General features: G+C 43.2%; 1 protein-coding gene across 2 annotated transcripts in view; it reads left to right on the plus strand.

Annotated features, from left to right (window-relative positions):
* The window catches only part of AFF4 (ALF transcription elongation factor 4), a 103,865-nt gene that overhangs the window by 41,195 nt on the left and 43,575 nt on the right, over window positions 1-19,095 (plus strand). Inside the window, exon 3 of one of the 2 annotated variants that reach the window (XM_077265864.1) lies at window positions 9,835-9,961. The exons of the other annotated variant lie outside the window; for it this stretch is intronic. Within the exon in view, the coding sequence (XP_077121979.1) occupies window positions 9,839-9,961 (123 nt within the window). The 5' untranslated portion in view covers window positions 9,835-9,838. The remainder of the gene's footprint in view (window positions 1-9,834; window positions 9,962-19,095) is intronic. 2 annotated transcript variants of the gene reach the window in all.

Here is a 19,095-nt window from a genome sequence, read left to right on the forward strand (position 1 = left end):
TTTGCTTTAGATGATTGTCAGGTTTTTGTATGGTTACTGAAATTCAGTTTTAAGTTTATCACAAGTTTGTGTTTTTTTATCTTTATTAATACAAATGCATCAAGTTTACGCAAAGACTCCATAATGAAAATGTTGACCCTTATTTTTCAAGATTTCTCCAATTTGCCCTGTAATGCTTGATATGTCGGAGGCAATCCTGACTGATGACAGCCCATTCTTGTCTTATCCGTGCTTGGAGATGATCACAGTTTGTGTTTTTGTTTGTCCTCCAGATGATCACAGTTTGTGTTTTTGTTTGTCCTCCGCTCTTGAAAAGGTCAATGTTTTGTTCAGTCACTTATCACTTTTGCATTGTGATGTGATGTGGTACTCCAACATGCTGGAAAAGCATTGTTCGTCACCAAATTTTTGCTGGATCGCTGGGAGAAGTTGCTCTGGGAGGATGTTGGATACCGTTCTTTGTTTCTGGCAGTGATCTTGGGCAAAATTTGTGAGCGAGCCCCATTCCTTGGATAAAAAGCCACCCCACTTGGTATTTGTAGCTTGGTAGACAATATTGTATGAACTTAAATATACACCAAGTCTAAAGGTGTGAGCTTCCATAGATGATGGTGTCCATCTTTGAAAAGCTGTAAAGTTTATGGCCTTCACTGGAAGGAGGAATGGAAAAAAAAAAAAGCTTGTAGAACTAGAAGAAAAATGAAGCCCCATGTATCACAATAAAAAGATGCAAACATTATTTTAGTATACCGTTATCCAAGCAATAAAAATACATTTTACAGTGATTACTAATTAGAACCAACATGTGAGTGGTCAGTAACTGCCGTTAATGGGCTGGTCTTGAACTGGTTAATGAAAAAAAGTTTACAGTTTTAAGTAAAATGTTAGTTACAAACATTGACTTCTGATCTCTCAAAATCTTGGTGCAGCTAGGCATGTTTAGACAAATCTGACCGAAGACAAGGGAACACCTGACTAGTCCGGGGCGACCTCCAGCTGGGTTCTCCCCGCCCTGCTCCATTGATTGATGGCTTTCTCCGTTGTGTGCACTCGGAGGGAGACAGGCCAACTGGAGCAGTGCGGGGAAGAGCCATCAAACTAGTCTCTGCTCTTCCTATAATCCCCAGACTCTTTTCAAATAGTCTTCTCTGAAATATCACTGAGTTTCAGAGCAAAATATACCTTGCTGCAATTTTCTAAACTGACAGGTTTTCTTTACATCCAAAAGTAGTATTAGAAATTCAGTTTATAAAATCTAAGATCTTGTAGCTATATGTAACAAGACAATGCATGTGGAGATCAGTTTGCGTGAAATGTGAGCATGAAATTACCAGAAACCTATGCAAGGAATCCATGGCATGTCTGTCCTATGTACGTAGGACAGGGCCTGGATGCGTTTTTCCTCTGGCCATTACAGCAGAAGACTGGTGATAAGCAGCTTGGATGGTAACTTGTCGGCAAACTGCTTTGCTCAGTAGTTTTAGAACTTGTTTCATATCAGGTTAGTGGCTCGTCATGGTGTTCGGGAGTGTGCTCCTATGATTTCCTATGTTTCCCCAATGGAAAAATTAAACCGTCAGTAACCCTCATTTTAATTTTTATTTAATAAATCAATAGTATCATCAGAAAGGAAGGAGGAATTCAGCAAGGAAACTTGTAAATATTTTTAAAACTAAGCTTTTAATTAAGCCATATAAAATGATCCATTTAAGAACCTAGTAGACTATTTGACAATACAAAAAAGGAGGTCACAGACCTACGTGTTTTGACGGAGTTTCTTTGTCATGGTGAGATGGCGGCTGCTACTGATGGCATCTTATCTCAGTAATGGGACAGTCGGTCTTCACTGAATACAGATTTTGCATCAGAATTGAGAATTTTGATGATGGCCAATTTTGGCAGAGAAAGCAGCATTTTTCTCTGAAAGACATATTACAAAGTTTTTTTATTTTCATGTGTATTATTGATTTATGAAATAATGTCCATTACGCATTAAATATAATTGGATGTAGTAATGCGGTTGTATGCCCAGAGGAAGTATTGAAACATATATAAATGACATGCAACCCATACAGTCATGGCCAAAAGTATTGACACCCCTGCAATTCTGACAAATAATACTGTTTCTTTCTGAAAATGATTGCAAACACATTCTTTGGTATTATCTTCATTTAACTTGTCTTAAATGAAAAAACACAAAAGAGAATGAAGCAAAAAGCAAAACATTGATCATTTCACACAAAACTCCAAAAATGGGCCAGACAAAAGTATTGGCACCCTCAGCCTAATACTTGGTTGCACAACCTTTAGCCAAAATAACTGCGACCAACCGCTTCCGGTAACCATCAATGAGATTCTTACAATGCTCTGCTGGAATTTTATACCATTCTTCTTTGGCAAACAGCTCCAGGTCCCTGATATTTGAAGGGTACCTTCTCCAAACTGCCATTTTTAGATCTCTCCACAGGTGTTCTATGGGATTCAGGTCTGGACTCATTGCTGGCCACCTTAGAAGTCTCCAATGCTTTCTCTCAAACCATTTTCTAGTGCTTTTTGAAGTGTGTGTTTGGGTCATTGTCCTGCTGGAAGACCCATGACCTCTGAGGGAGACCCAGCTTTCTCATACTGGGCCCTACATTATGCTGCAAAATTTGTTGGTAGTCTTCAGACTTCATAATGCCATGCACATGGTCAAGCAGTCCAGTGCCAGAGGCAGCAAAGCAACCCCAAAACATCAGGGAACCTCCGCCATGTTTGACTGTAGGGACCGTGTTCTTTTCTTTGAATGCCTCTTTTTTTCTCATGTAAACTCTATGTTGATGCCTTTGCCCAAAAAGGACTACTTTTGTCTCATCTGACCAGAGAACATTCTTCCAAAACGTTTTAGGCTTTTTCAGGTAACTTTTGGCAAACTCCAGCCTGGCTTTTTTATGTCTCGGGGTAAGAAGTGGGGTCTTCCTGGGTCTCCTACCATACAGTCCCTTTTCATTCAGACGCTGACGGAAAGTAGGGGTTGACACTGTTGTACCCTCGGACTGCAGGGCAGCTTGAACTTGTTTGGATATTAGTCGAGGTTCTTTATCCAACATCCGCACAATCTTTCGTTGAAATCTCTTGTCAATTTTTCTTTTCCGTCCACATCTAGGGAGGTTAGCCACAGTGCCATGGGCTTTTAACTTCTTGATGACACTGCGCACGGTAGACACAGGAACATTCAGGTCTTTGGAGATGGACTTGTAGCCTTGAGATTGCTCATGCTTCCTCACAATTTGGTTTCTCAAGTCCTCAGACAGTTCTTTGGTCTTCTTTCTTTTCTCCATGCTCAATGTGGTACACACAAGGACACAGGACAGAGGTTGAGTCAACTTTAATCCATGTCAACTGGCTACAAGTGTGATTTAGTTATTGCCAACACCTGTTAGATGCCACAGGTAAGTTACAGGTGCTGTAATTACACAAATTAGAGAAGCATCACATGATTTTTCGAACAGTGCCAATACTTTTGTCCACCCCCTTTTTTATGTTTGGTGTGGAATTATATCCAATTTGGCTTTAGGACAATTCTTTTTGTGTTTTTTCATTTAAGACAAATTAAATGAAGATAATAATACCAAAGAATTTGTGTTTGCAATCATTTTCAGGAAGAAACTGAGTATTATCTGACAGAATTGCAGGGGTGTCAATACTGTTGGCCATGACTGTAAATGGCAAAACCGTTTAATATATTTCTTAATTCATGGAATCAAGACTACACACAGTAAAAAGTTGAAGGAAAAACGCTGCACAAGAGTGATATATAAAAGCACATGATATGGGGACAAAGTAAGGCAAATCATAAATTGCATAATTTCTCGAAGTGATGTAAACAAATACTCCAATATATTGCCCTGCTGAAAAGTGTTCAGGTCAGAAGTGACTAATGCCAAAGAGTAAGCAAACCGAATAATTCCAGTAAAGTAATCATCCTGGTGTGTGTGTTTGTGTATGTATGAAATATATAATAATATGAGCAATGAGGTAGTATAGAATAAAGTGATGTGCTCCTCAATAAATGGGTAAATGAAGGAGGTAAGTAATGGTGAAAGGATCCCAGGAGTGTATAGAAGGGTCATCAAAATGACCCCCAATAAAATGTTCAACGCAAGAAACGCATATAGATCAATAAAACATCAGGAGAGAATAGTAGAAAATGGCAATAAAATCAACAGAGCATATTATGATAAATACAAAGCCTCCTCTTCATAGGGGATCCCTCCGCCCTAATAGATACTTAGAGGTGGCCCGAGACACGTGAGATCACAGCGGATTGGAGGGCTCCGCCACCTCCGCTGAGCAGCTGATAGAAGTCCCGGACGTGGTATCTGTCTCAATCTCAGGTGAATGGCACACTTTAGTGATTCAGACCAGTGATTAGATTTCCCAGCAGTTCTGATCAATTGGATCTGACTGTGTGTGGTCATGAAGTAGTTTGAGGTGTAAATCTAATGAAGGTGCACTGTGGATAAATGGGGGTCCATGCTGTCAGCCCTCTTGTCTGTCAGCAATGATGACGTATGCTAACCCTATTGACAACATAGGGAATTGTTCACATTTTTCCTGTAGGGCCCCTTCTGGGTATTTACTGCAAATGCACGTGGTCAGGTGGTTGTTGTCAGAAACAAGATCACTCCATGGAAGAGGTAGCCATAATGTGTCCATAATAAGGTTCCAGTGGTTCCTGTAGGCAGAACAGGTGCTATATTCATGACTTTCTGGCGATACCGACCCTGCCGTCCTATCAATATACACATAACATTCATGTCTCACAAATCTGGTATCCTTCCTTTTACAGTATTGTTTCTTATATGGGCTGTGCCCAGTATGTGAATGTTTCTATATGCCACCTTGCTCTCTTTGCCGCTCATATAAAACGTATACTTATTTTTTTACTCATACATTGTTAGAACCCGACAAGAAACATTGGGACAAAATGTAATTTATTGCTTGCACCTGCTAGTCAGAGATTTAAATGACTTTTGTAGGTGTTCCACATTTATACATAGTATCAATTAGGCTCTTCAAATAGCAGTTGGCACAAATCCCCTAGTTGGCCGGCTAGAGCGGTCAAAAGGGCAGAGGTTCATGCAATCCCATATGCTACTTGGTGATTAATTTATGCTACCGCTATCCTCACACTGGTGGGTTTTTCATGTTCAGATCTCGTATCCATCTCTCACAGTTTAATAAGATCTTTGCTTGCAGTCATTAAAGAGGTAAAAATCTTTCTTGGTCATGTAATAGATGCAGAGCTGATCAGCATTTCTTTTCCTAATCTCCTCTTTTTTTTTTATATTTGTTCCAATTTTCTATTAAATGGCAAATAAAACAGATCTGTGTGAAGAAATCTTCTGTATGTCACAGGAGATGAACAATTTTTAAAGGACCTGTCCACAGAACCCAGTGGTACAGGCGAATGTTAGACATTTTGTAATATCTTATCAGGGAAATCCGTTTCCCTCCCCACTTATCAGACACTTCTTCCCCCGGCCTCCTGAGCTTCTCATGAGTTCTGAAAAAACTGACTGCAGGAGTCATGTCACACAGCACATTATACTCTGTGCAGAGGGAGACAGACACAAGGCACCTCGCTCTCTAACCATTTATATCCTCTCCCTTTTTTGCAGGTTGTCTCCCAAAGTACAAGGAAAAAAAAGCCGGATTCTTTGTGTTCTGTGCATAGGAGAGATCATAGCAGTTTCTATCCCCAAGCTCCAAGTGTATTGTAAATGAAAATGAATCCGTCAGCAGGTTTTTGCTGTGTAGTATGAGAGCCTGATTCCAGGGCTGTATCGCTTACTAGGCTGTGTTGTAATTTCAATACAATGAGAGTTTTATCAGTAGATGACCACTGCAGGACCAGATGTCTCTGTGCCACTCAGTCCAGCTAATCCGTGTAACCCCGCCCTCACCACTGATTGGCAGCTTGCTAACAATGTACTGTGTACTCAGGAAGCTGACAATCCGGGGTGTGGGTGCAGTTATACACGGCTCCGCATTCTGAGCACTGCTACACCTACAACAGAGAAAACAGGGATTCTAGCAAACTGCACCATGCAGCCCAGTAAGTGACACATCTCTTGAATTAGGATCTCTGCCCCTACCCACATCATGCTTCTCGCAAAATCCCGCTGACAGCTTCCCTTGTAAATGTCTTGTTTGGTACTCTGATATTGATAGCCAATAGGTCCTAAATACCAGATCTTTGGGGTTTTGACACCTAGCACCCCCACCGATCAGGGGTTTCCAGTGACAACGGTGGCCAGATGTGATCAGTTGCAGAGCTGCTTAGCGCCATCAACTGTATAGTGGCCACAACCGGGTACTGCACATCAACCCCTATTTAAATTATTGGTGGTGGATCTGTAGTACCCCATAGCGGACACTATACATTTAAAGGAGATGTGCCATTCCACTCCACCAATCTGGTATTGATGAACCTATCCTAAAAAACAAACTTAAAGGGAACCTGTCACCAGGTATGGCCGATATAAGATGCGGCCACTGCCTTTCAGGGCTGATATACAGCACTCTATAATGCTGTATATAAGCCCCCTATCCCACCTGAAAGATAACAAAAATAAGTTATATTATACTCACCCGGGGGCGGTCCGGTCCAATAGGTGTCGCAGGTCCGGCACCTCCCATCTTATGATCGCCGCCCTCCTGTTGCTTCATGGCTCCCCACCATTGAGGGATGAGCAAAGTACTGCAGTGCACAGGCGCTGGGCCTGTCTGGCCCTTCCCAGCAGATAAGTACGCCTGCACAGGAGCGTGATGGTGGGGAGCCATGAAGCAACAGGAGGGCGGCGATCATAAGAAGATGGGAGGCGCCGGACGTGCGACACCTATTGGACCAGACCGCCACCCTGGCGAGTATATTAAAACTTATTTTTCTTATCTTTCAGCTCGGATTGGAGGAGGGGGGGGGGGCGGCTTATCTACAGCATTATATAGTGCTGTAGATCAGCCCTGAAAGCCAGTGGCCTCATCTTATATCGGCCATACCTGGTGACAGGTTCGCTTTAAGGAAAGGCCATGAATATAAAAGTACTAGTCACCCTTTTTAACAGAGAGCATGCAGAAGGGAAAACTGGTGAAATTGCAAGATACAGGTCACATGGTGGGTAGAAGCGTATTTCTGATGTGCACACAGGACAGCTGTTTCTCAAGTTACGTGAACGTACAGTTCCCCTTAACCCCTCCTTGTGCCCACAGTCATAAACCTGAGACTGGCTGCATTCCATCTGAAACTAATCAGTTGTACGTCAGACCATGCATACCGACGATCTGACCATCAGCAGGCCACACTAACCTTGGCATATCAAGGGCATGTTAAACAACAAAAACTTGCACAAAGTAGTGAATGGTCAGCTTGTCACATCACACAAGTCAGAACACTGCTGGCAGGCATTACGGACAGTTGTTCATAAACTTTTATAAACCATGGTCAGCTGATGTGTTCAAAATAGTCCAGTTTGCCCAACTTCTATCTCATTTGCATGGCCAACTTAGGACAGGTGAGTAGGAGCCTCTCCCCTGCGCGATCTCTGGTGGAATACTGATGAGATATTTCCTGCAGAAAGGCTTGTATGGAGCGCAGCACATCAAAGTGGAACCACTGCAGTGGGATAAAATATTCACCCAAAATTCTAAATCCAACTGTATCATATATATAAATATAGAATACAGTTGCTCACTTCATGCAGCAATAATAATGTATTACACAGAAAGTGTCCCCACACCCCTGTAATTATGTGTTGCACCCCATACGTCTGAGCTGGTTATTTAGTTGGCTGTCGTTCAGGTTTGAAGAAACCTGATCTTGGTCATGTGTAATATTGCATAGTACAATACCGTCACGTGCTGTTACAATGTGCAATACATGCATTTAATTAATGCAGATGACTTGGTCCTGCTGACAGCGCTGGCACAGGGAAACTAATTACATATTGTCATGGCTGTGCCCAGTATTGCCACTCTGTGCAGCTGCATACCAGACAAGTGAATGGATGTCGACTAGAATACCAGGGACGGGCACTACCAAATGTACGGACATGTGTCTGGTAAACAAGGAAAAGACCGGCACACGTCTGCCCCTTCAGTTAGTTGATTGTTAGTAGTGCCATAGGATTGGTCATAAATATTAATATATAGGCGATTTATAATAAATCTAGCTCCATTGCAGACACAATCATGAGTGTCCCAATGGGACTCACAATCTATATTCCCTTCCAGTAGGTCTTTGGCATTTGTGAAGAAATGGAGGAAACCCACACAAACATGAGGAGAATATACAGACACTAAACAGATGTTGAGATGTTGTCCTTGGTGGGATTTGAACCAAGGATGCCAACACTGTAAAGCAACATTGCTAACCACTGAGCCACCACAGAGCATTTAAAATATTCTTAGAGGGAATTTATCAGCAGGATTTCGCCCCCAAACTATTCATATGTGCATGCAGCTCTTTTAATGAATGTCTAACAATACATTTACATGTACAGTCCTCCCTCCATTACCGAGAAATCAGCTTTTGAATTTATATGCAAATGGTTATTGCAGATCTGAAGCCTCAGTCACTCCAGCTCTATTCCCCGCCCAATGTCGTCACCACCTTCTTGACTGTCAGCTTTTTAAGTGTGACTTCAGGCAAATGAGCCATCAGTCAGGCAGCAGGAGAAGGTGGGAAATAGAGCTGGAGTGACAGAGGCTTTAGATCTACAGCCTCCTTTGTATGCAGTCTTTGAATTTAAATGCTGCTTTCTCAGTAACAGAAGAGCAGACTGGCCATACTTCTATATTCCGTTTAATGTCCCTATAGCCATAGCTAGTTGCCCTCCTTCACCCCTTACACATACATGCTTGGCTGAGTGTGCATGTGTCTTATCTAGTGCTAGATACCTCTGGTAATGGTTTATTTCCCACAAAGGCAAGTGTTTGTCTAGTGTTGTAATTCCACACATCCAAGTCTTTACTCTCTTGACATCAGCGGTCCGAGGCAGGGCTGTGGAGTCGGTAAGCCAAACCTCTGACTCCGACTCCTCAATTTCCATGCCTCCGACTCCACAGCCCTGGTCAGAGGACCCCATCCAAGTATTTACACTTCCCATCATTTCTAGATGTTTTCTAGGGGCTAAGTTCACACGATTGTTTAAAAATGGGTCCTATTTTAATCCAGAAAACTGATATGGCGTCTGATTAGAAGAACAAATCCCGTTTCCTATGTTTAGAAATGCATTGTACGAGTTGTGTAGGAATCAGATTGTTGGTGCATGTGCAAATAAAGCTGTCATCTGAGCAGCCTAGATGAGTAACATTGGTCCGAGTGAGTATTTTTTCTTGAGCTGAAAATAAATGAACGTAACCTTGTATAAAGACTTGTGTATCATTGGCGCCGTAATGCTGCTTATTCGGGGGACTCCTTCCTCGCTGTCACTTCTCAGCTGGTTGTGTTGTGCTAGTGACTGACTCTGGAAGGAAATGCTGGAGGAATGCAAGTGTCCTGTCATAAACTGGTTGTATGGCTTTTTCTTTATCCTTGCTCATCTTTCATCCTTAGCAACATCCATACACAAGTGCATGTTTATCTCGGTTACAGGCATTACATAATATCCGTGATTATTTCATCCTCCAGGATCCCAGGCATCGCGCCCTTCTCATACGTGCAGTCTCAGATTCCCGTCGGCTTTGGGTTGAATACAATCCGATGACCATATCTAAAATTGGTTTCTACTGTGGAAGCAATAGCGTAGTTATCTGTCAAAATGTTGACTTTGTATACGTCTCTCTTTGTAGCAATATGAACCGTGAAGAACGGAACGTGCTGCGTATGAAAGAAAGGGAAAGGCGAAATCAAGAAATCCAGCAGGGCGACGAGGCCTTTCCATCTACCTCTCCTCTCTTTGCTGAACCTTATAAAGTTGTAAGTGTGCTACACGGTAATTATTTCTGCTTTCTCAGTGCAAGTGTTCGTCTGCTGCCTGCTTGTCTCCCTGCGGAAGGCAGCTTGTATGGCGCCCATTAGGAGGCACGGCTTCCATCCATGTTGGTTTCATTGCTCGTCACCTGCCCTGGCTTGTGCATAGGCCAAACTGGACTGATGAGATCATTGCTTCCGGATTACACAATGGTTACGCCAGTCATCATTTCTTTCTTACTGTAGACAGAGGTTCTCCGGTTTTTAACCCTTTAATGATCAGGATTTTTTTCTGTTTTCCAGTCTAAAGGCCCCGTCTCACATAGCGAGATCGCTAGCGAGATCGCTGCTGAGTCACAAGTTTTGTGACGCAACAGCGACCTCCATAGCGATCTCGCTATGTGTGACACGTACCAGCGATCAGGCCCCTGCTGCGAGATCGCTGGTCGTGTCGGAATGGCCTGGACCTTTTTTTGGTCGTTGAGGCCCCGCTGACATTGCTGAATCGGTGTGTGTGACACCGATCCAGCGATGTCTTCACTGGTAACCAGGGTAAACATCGGGTTACTAAGCGCAGGGCCGCGCTTAGTAACCCGATGTTTACCCTGGTTACCAGCGTAAATGTAAAAAAAAACAAACAGTACATACTCGCCTTTCGGTGTCCAGGTCCCTTGCCGTCTGCTTCCTGCTCTCACTGACTGCCGGCCGTACAGTGAGAAGTGAGAGCACAGCAGTGACGTCACCGCTGCTCTCTGCTCTCACTGTACGGCCGGATCTCAGTCAGAGCAGGAAGCAGACGGCAAGGGACCTGGACACCGAAAGGCGAGTATGTACTGTTTGTTTTTTTTGGTAACCAGGGTAAACATCGGGTTACTAAGCGCGGCCCTGCGCTTAGTAACCCGATGTTTACCCTGGTTACCCGGGTGCTGCAGGGGGACTTCGGCATCGTTGAAGACAGTTTCAACGATGCCGAAGTCGTTCCCCTAATCGTTGGTCGCTGGGGAGAGCGGTCTGTGTGACAGCTCCCCAGCGACCACACAGCGACTTACCAACGATCACGGCCAGGTCATATCGCTGGTCGTGATCGTTGGTAAATCGCTTAGTGAGACGGGGCCTTAAGAATTTTCCTCGCCTTCTTATAACTTAATAGTCATAACTTAATTTTTTACATAGACATATGAGGGCTTGCTTTTTTTTGTGGGACACTGTATAGTTTTGAATGCCACCTTTCATTTTTCCATATAATGTACTGAAAAACAGGGGAAACATTGTTTTATGGGTATTGCTTTTACGCCGACCATTGTGGAGTCAATATTTCCTGGAGACTGGATCTATGCGATTATGGCAATACCATTTTTATTTAATTTTTTTTATAAACGAGTTTACCATATAAGTAAAACTTTTATATTTTTGATAGAGTTTTACAGCTGTTACAATATAAATGTTTTTTTTTTTGTTTTTTTTTTAAAACTTTTTTTCCTACTTTTATTTGAGTTTTATACCTTGGTATTTGTAAGCCAAAAATGAAAAATACAGCAGTGGTCACGTGTTTCTGTTATATATTTCCTCTGATTGTTCCACTCCTGATTTTTGCCTTACAAATACTGATGTAAAATGCTGAACTTGTGAACGCGGCCTTATTTCCATTTTGTAGTGCTGACATATGAAGTTAATCTCTGGGATTCTCACAGTTCCAGAATGAAGGGGTCCGCTCCTTCAGTAATCTACTAATCATCTTTTAAATGCTCCTGTCTTCATGAGGCAGCCACTTTACAAAAAAAACTACTGTCTTTCCTATTTTCCAATAGGAACACATTTTACTTGGCTTTTTCATGACCAAGCGATTTTCCCAGCCTGCTTTTCTCTGCCTCTTTCAGGAGCCATAGCTTTATTTTTTCATTTAAATGCTGATGTCTTGTAAATTGCTGTGGAATTAATGACACAATATAACCGAGTAAAATAAGTAAAAAAAAAAGTTGGAGGGCTTGTTTTTCGGGAGGTGGGGAGGAAATGTGTTTTTTTTATGGAGTTATATTTTTACGGTGTTCATTTTGCTGCAAAAATGACCTTTTTTTTAGGTAATATAAGTTAGTAAACAAATTATGAATTTTGTAAAAAAAAAAAAAAAAAGTGAAAACTACTTTGAGACCAATAAGTTCAATTTTTTTCTTTGATGGACCAGTGTGACTGCTTATTTCTTGCATTTCAAGTTGATGTTTTTTGGGGAAGTGTCATAGTGAAAAAAAAATTCTGACAATTTAAAGTATGGTTTAAATTTTTATATTTTCATTAAACTTTTACAGGCACAGCATAGTAAGTGACACATCTATGGAATAGGGACCTCTTCCTCTATCATGGTGATCAAGTTAAAAAAAACAAACCACTCCAGACTGGTCTTTTAAACTGATGCTCCCCTGTGAAGCACAACCAACTAGCTTGGTTTCGCAGGCTTTGCGTCAGTAGGCTCCCAGCTGCTATGGTGACCCATTGGCACCACTTAATAATGTCGCGGGAGACTGATGGGATCTTACCATCTACCAAGCCATTTAAATGCCGCTGTCAGTGATAGGCAGTATCATCTAAATGGTTAAATAGCCTCGACTGGAGCTTGCACTTTAAGGCTAGGTGCACAGAGTTTTTGTTTTTGAGTTTTTATTTTATTTGCATTCTTTTTACATCCCCATGCCAAAATGGCGCAGCAGATCGGGTGTCCAAAAATGCATTCACTATTGGGTTGTCTGAAAAAGCCAAGCACGTCGCTTGGTAAGGGAATAAATGAAACGATAGTTGAGTATTTGCACTTTGCTCCATTCTAACCAGGGCTGTTGAGTCGGTAAGCCACGCAATGATTCCGACTCCCTGACTCCACAGCACTGGTCACTATTGAGCATGTGCATAAAGCGCAGCACAAGTTTATCTCAACGATGACCCTACAGCACTGGTCACTACTGAGTGTGCATAAAGTGCAGCACAGGTTTATCTCAACGATGACCCCACAGCACTGGTCACTATTGAGCATGTGCATAAAGTGCAGCACAGATTCATCTCCACTAAAAACCCAGATCCTTACAACAGACATTTATAGGACATTTTAGAACTTTCCCACATTCTTATGAAAACATTTCCAGCACATCCTGCATTGTACTGCTGTACCCAATTTATTATATGTTTTAGGAGTCGGTCCATTTTTTATCATCTGACTCCACAAAAATGGACACCGTCTCCATGACTGACTGATTCTAACAGGAATAAAGGTGCATCAGACCACTCCCAATCAATAGATCTCATTAACCTGTGGATAGTTGATAAGTTGCTGTCACCAGACAACCCCTTTAATGTTCATTAGAGGATTATTTATTTTTTTATTTAAAAAAATGTATTATGCTGACACTTTCATTAACAGAGGACAAGTTTAAGTACCTTAGTAAGTAAACCTTGGAAATGATAGATTTTGCTTCAGAATCCTCTCGCAGAACTATCAGAATATTCACAAGAATGAAGGGATTTACATGAGTGGAGAAATAGGCCTGCTTTCTGAAAAAGTGCAGCACTGGAAAAAAACAAAACAAAAGCTATAAGGGAACCTTGCACCATGTAATGCAGTCCAATCTGCAGGGTCCGTATTGTAATATATACGTGCACATTTCTATAAAGAAAGCGGTGATAGGACGTCTCACTGCACGGAAACTCTCAGAATGGTTAGATCACCGGTTATACTTGGGCTATGTGCACACGTCAGGATTTCTTGCAGAAATTTTCCTGACAAAAACCGGACATTTCTGCCAGAAAACCGCATGCGTTTTTTTCGCCGTTTTTGACGCATTTTTTGTGCGTTTTTTTTCCAAATACATAGAATTGCGGGAAAAACGCGGAAAATCCGCAAAATTAATGAACATGCTGCTTTTTTTTACCGCGATGCGTTTTTTCGCGGAAAAAACGCACCACGTGCACAAAACATGCAGAATGCATTCTAAATGATAGGATGCATAATGTATGCGTTTTTAATGAGTTTTTATAGCGTTTTTATAGCGAAAAAACCTGAACGTGTGCACATACAACTGTGCAAAAAGATTAAGGGTATATCAGTCTGAGATCCCCCTTCAGATTGGAGTGCATTTTCATGGCGACAGGTTCCAGAGCATGTGTGGGGTTTTTTCCATGTTGAACTTGCCATAATATCACATATAAAACATCCACCAATATAATCACCATTGTGAAATCTTCGTTGTGGTTCCTTGGCTCACAACATTAAGCCACAGAGCTGGCAGTCACCTCTATGTTGGAATTTAGCATCCACAGCTCTTAGGAGAAGGGTGTTCCCGAAACGCCGCAACAGCTGTGGATGCAGAATTCCAACATAGAGGCGTCTCTGCCCGCTCTGTGGATGCAGAATTCCAACATAGAGGCGTCTCTGCCCGCTCTGTGGGTGCAGAATTCCAACATAGAGGCGTCTCTGCCCGCTCTGTGGGTGCAGAATTCCAACATAGAGGCATCTCTGCCCGCTCTGTGGGTGCAGAATTCCAACATAGAGGCGTCTCTGCCCGCTCTGTGGGTGCAGAATTCCAACATAGAGGCGTCTCTGCCCGCTCTGTGGGTGCAGAATTCCAACATAGAGGTGTCTCTGCCCGCTCTGTGGGTGCAGAATTCCAACATAGAGGCGTCTCTGCCCGCTCTGTGGGTGCAGAATTCCAACATAGAGGCGTCTCTGCCTTCTCTGTGGGTGCAGAATTCCAACATAGAGGCGTCTCTGCCTTCTCTGTGGATGCAGAATTCCAACATAGAGGCGTCTCTGCCCGCTCTGTGAATGCAGAATTCCAACATAGAGGCGTCTCTGCCCGCTCTGTGGATGCAGAATTCCAACATAGAGGTGTCTCTGCCCGCTCTGTGGATGCAGAATTCCAACATAGAGGCGTCTCTGCCCGCTCTGTGGGTGCAGAATTCCAACATAGAGGCGTCTCTGCCTTCTCTGTGGGTGCAGAATTCCAACATAGAGGCGTCTCTGCCCGCTCTGTGGGTGCAGAATTCCAACATAGAGGCGTCTCTGCCTTCTCTGTGGGTGCAGAATTCCAACATAGAGGCGTCTCTGCCTTCTCTGTGGATGCAGAATTCCAACATAGAGGCGTCTCTGCCCGCTCTGTGGATGCAGAATTCCAACATAGAGGCGTCTCTGCCCGCTCTGTGGATGCAGAATTCCAACATAGAGGTGTCTCTGCCTGCTCTGTGGCTTAATGTTGTGAGCCAAGGAAACTCAACAAAGATATCACAACTGGGATTATATCAGTAGATGGATATCTTTGTGATGAAAATTAATTTGTTTGATGGACATAAATCTCTTTAATGCTTATTATATATTTGTGTGTGCTCCAGTTAATTTTTGTAAGAAATAGAAAAAAAAAGACTTAACACACGTCCATGGACCGAAAAATAAAGTTGCGGATCTCAGGGTGAAGTAAATGCAAATGGTCACCCCCAATGAGGGTGATAAAACACCGAAATAGCAGTCTGTGAGAACCCTCTATACACACACTAAAATAGTGTGGCACTGACAAATAAGAGGAAATACAGGGATGAAGGATAAAGTGCATGTAAAATGGAGATTGTCACATAAATATGTAGAAAATGAGTGTATGTGTGTATCGACGATGATGTCATAATAGGATGCAATGGTGATGGTCATGTCATAATGGTTGCCATGGTGATGATGTCGTCATGGCAACCATTATGACATCATCGTCTATCCACACATATATAGTTGCAATGGTGATGATGTCATAATAGGTTGCCATGGCGACTGTCATGATAGGTTGCAATGGTGACAATGTCATAATAGGTTGCAATGGTGACAATGTCATAATAGGTTGCAATGGTGACAGTCATAATAGGTTGCAGTGGTGACAGTTATGTCATAATGGTTGCCATGGTGATGATGTCAAAGGTTGCCATGGCGATGATGTCATAATAGGTTGCCATGGTGACAGTAATGTCAGAATGGTTGCCATGGCGAATATGTCATAATGGGTATATGGGCATGGAATTATGGGATGGAGGATGTGTGATGGGTATATAGGCATGTGACTATGGGATGGAGGATGGGAATATGGGCACGGGACTATGGGATGGAGGATGTGTGATGGGTATATGAACTCGTGACTATGGGATGGAGGATGGGTATATGGGCACGGTACTATGGGGTGGAGGTTGTGTATGATGGGTATATGGGCACGGGACTATGGGGTGGAGGTTGTGTATGATGGGTATATGGGCACGGGACTATGGGGTGGAGGTTGTGTATGATGGGTATATGGGCATGGGACTATGGGGTGGAGTTTGTGTATGATGGGTATATGGGCACGGTACTATGGGGTGGAGGTTGTGTATGATGGGTATATGGGCACGGGACTATGGGGTGGAGGTTGTGTATGATGGGTATATGGGCACGGGACTATGGGGTGGAGGTTGTGTATGATGGGTATATGGGCATGGGACTATGGGGTGGAGTTTGTGTATGATGGGTATATGGGCACGGGACTATGGGATGGAGGATGTGTATGATGGGTATATGGGCACGGGACTATGGGATGGAGGATGGGTATATGGGCACGGTACTATGGGGTGGAGTTTGTGTATGATGGGTATATGGGCACGGGACTATGGGATGGAGGATGTGTGATGGGTATATGGACTCGTGACTATGGGATGGAGGATGGGTATATGGGCACGGTACTATGGGGTGGAGGTTGTGTATGATGGGTATATGGGCACGGGACTATGGGGTGGAGGTTGTGTATGATGGGTATATGGGCATGGGACTATGGGGTGGAGTTTGTGTATGATGGGTATATGGGCACGGGACTATGGGATGGAGGATGTGTTTGATGGGTATATGGGAACGGGACTATGAGATGGAGGATATGTTTGGTGGGCACGGGACTGTGGGATGGAGGATAATCATAATGTGTTATAACTAACCACAGTTAGTTACTATGCCCGGGCAACGCCGGGCTCTTCAGCTAGTAGATAATAAAGTGCATGTTAAATAAAGAAGCATCTCATAAGGCATGAATGGACAAATGTCCAGACTTAGTAAATGATGAGCTGCAGCAAAGTACAGGATACCTCACAGAACAAAGAAGGGGAACAGTGGTCCTGCTTAGATAGAGTCCCATGAAGAGGGCTGGACAGAATGCCCGATGCGTGTCGCCACCCTAAGAAACTGTCAGGGGCTACCTGTACCAATTATTTATGCTATGTCACTTGTTCGAGGGCTGTAGCTCTATTATGAACAATGCTGTATAATACCCATGTCATTATATGACTATTAAATGTTTTATTTATTTTTTTCTCAGTTTTCTATAGTACTAAATAAAATATTTGTTCATTTTAAGTGATCCTTGTGTACATGGCCTGTGTCTTTTTGTCTTTTTTTTTTTTGAGTCTTGGTTTTTAACAGGCGTCAGGTGGATCCCTGTTATTTTGTGGTGCCCTCCTTTACCTTATCTTGATTAAATCTCAGGTTGAAGGTGATACAAATCTAATATCTGAATTTTTTTTTTTTTTTTTTTCGAAACAAAGTATTGATTTTTTTTTTTGTGTATACACGGACTTATTGAACTCCTTAATGACCGCCATTACTCCTTTTCACGGCGGCAGTTAATGTTGCTTATTCCTCAGCGCCACTTTTTAATAGTGCTGAGAAATAAGTATAGCACCACCCAGCATCGGAAAATCTCTGAGGTCTCGTCTCCTGTGGGGTAGGGGCTAGGGTTGGGGCTGGGTTGGCGTTGGGGGCTAGGGTTGGGGTTGAGGCTAGGGTTACCGTTTCAGTTGGGGTTAGGGTTTTGTGGGGATTAGGTTTGTGTTTGAGTTGGGATAAAAGTTAGGGTTTTGTTGGACTTGGGGCTAGGCCTGTGGACTAGGGCTAGGTTAGGGTTGGAGTTAGAATTGGGGGGTTTCCACTGTTGGGTACATCAGGGGCTCTGCAAACGCGACATGGCGGCTGCCATCGATTCCAGTCAATTTTGCGCTCAAAAAGTCAAACGGTGCTCCCTCCCTTCTGAGCTCTGCCCTGCGCCCAAACAGTGGCTTTTCTCAACATACAGGGTATCTGCATACTCAGGAGTAAATGGACCAGAAAATTTGTTGTGCAATTTCTCCTGTTACCCTTGTGAAAATAAAAAGTTTGGGTCTATACTTAATTTTTTGTGAAAGAATTAAATGTTATTTTTTTCCTTCCACATTGCTTTATTTCTCGTGAACCACCTGAAGGGTTAATAAACATCTTGAATGTGGTTTTGTTCACCTTGAGGGGTGCAGCATTTAGAATGGTGTTATTTTGGGGAATTTTCTTTTCTTACCCCCCAAAGTCACTTCAAATGGTGGTCCCTAAAAAATGGTTTTGTTAATTTTGTTGGTAAAATGAAAAATCTCTGGTCAACTTCTAACCCTTCTTACGTCCTAACGTAAAGCATCGGGTATTCTAGAATATGTATGTACAGTAGTTTATGAAGATTTCAGAATAATGCAACGAATACACAGGATTCGGTCGGCCGGGCGCGACCAATTAGCGAAGCGTGGTTCGAATCCTGCGCCAATTCGCGGCCGGGCTGCGTCTGTCGCTGATTGTTCGCGGCCGGGCGCGACCAATTAGTGAAGCCAGGGCCAGCTCCAGGTTTTTGAGGGCCCCGGGCGAAAGAGTCTCACAGCCCCCGTAGCATATAACACAGCCCCCGTAGCATATAACACAGCCCCCGTAGCATATAACACAGCCCCCGTAGCATATAGCACAGCCCCCGTAGCATATAGCACAGCCCCCGTAGCATGTAGCACAGCCCCCGTAGCATGTAGCACAGCCCCCGTAGCATGTAGCACAGGCCCCGTAGCATATAGCACAGCCCACGCAGTATATGGCAGCGTGAGCACCATATCCCTGTTAAAAAAAAAGAATTAAAATAAAAAATAGTTATATACTCACCTTCCGTCAGCCCCCGGATCCAGCCCAGGCCTTAAGCGATGCTCCGTTCCCAGTAATGCCTTGCGGCAATAACACGCGATGATGTAGCGGTCTCACGATACCGCTACGTCATCTGGGGTCATTGCCACAATGCATTCTTGGGACCAGAGCATCGCGAGGAGCGGGAAAG

Source organism: Ranitomeya variabilis, chromosome 5 (assembly GCF_051348905.1).
Source record: "Ranitomeya variabilis isolate aRanVar5 chromosome 5, aRanVar5.hap1, whole genome shotgun sequence".
NCBI classification, from domain to species: Eukaryota; Metazoa; Chordata; class Amphibia; order Anura; family Dendrobatidae; genus Ranitomeya; species Ranitomeya variabilis.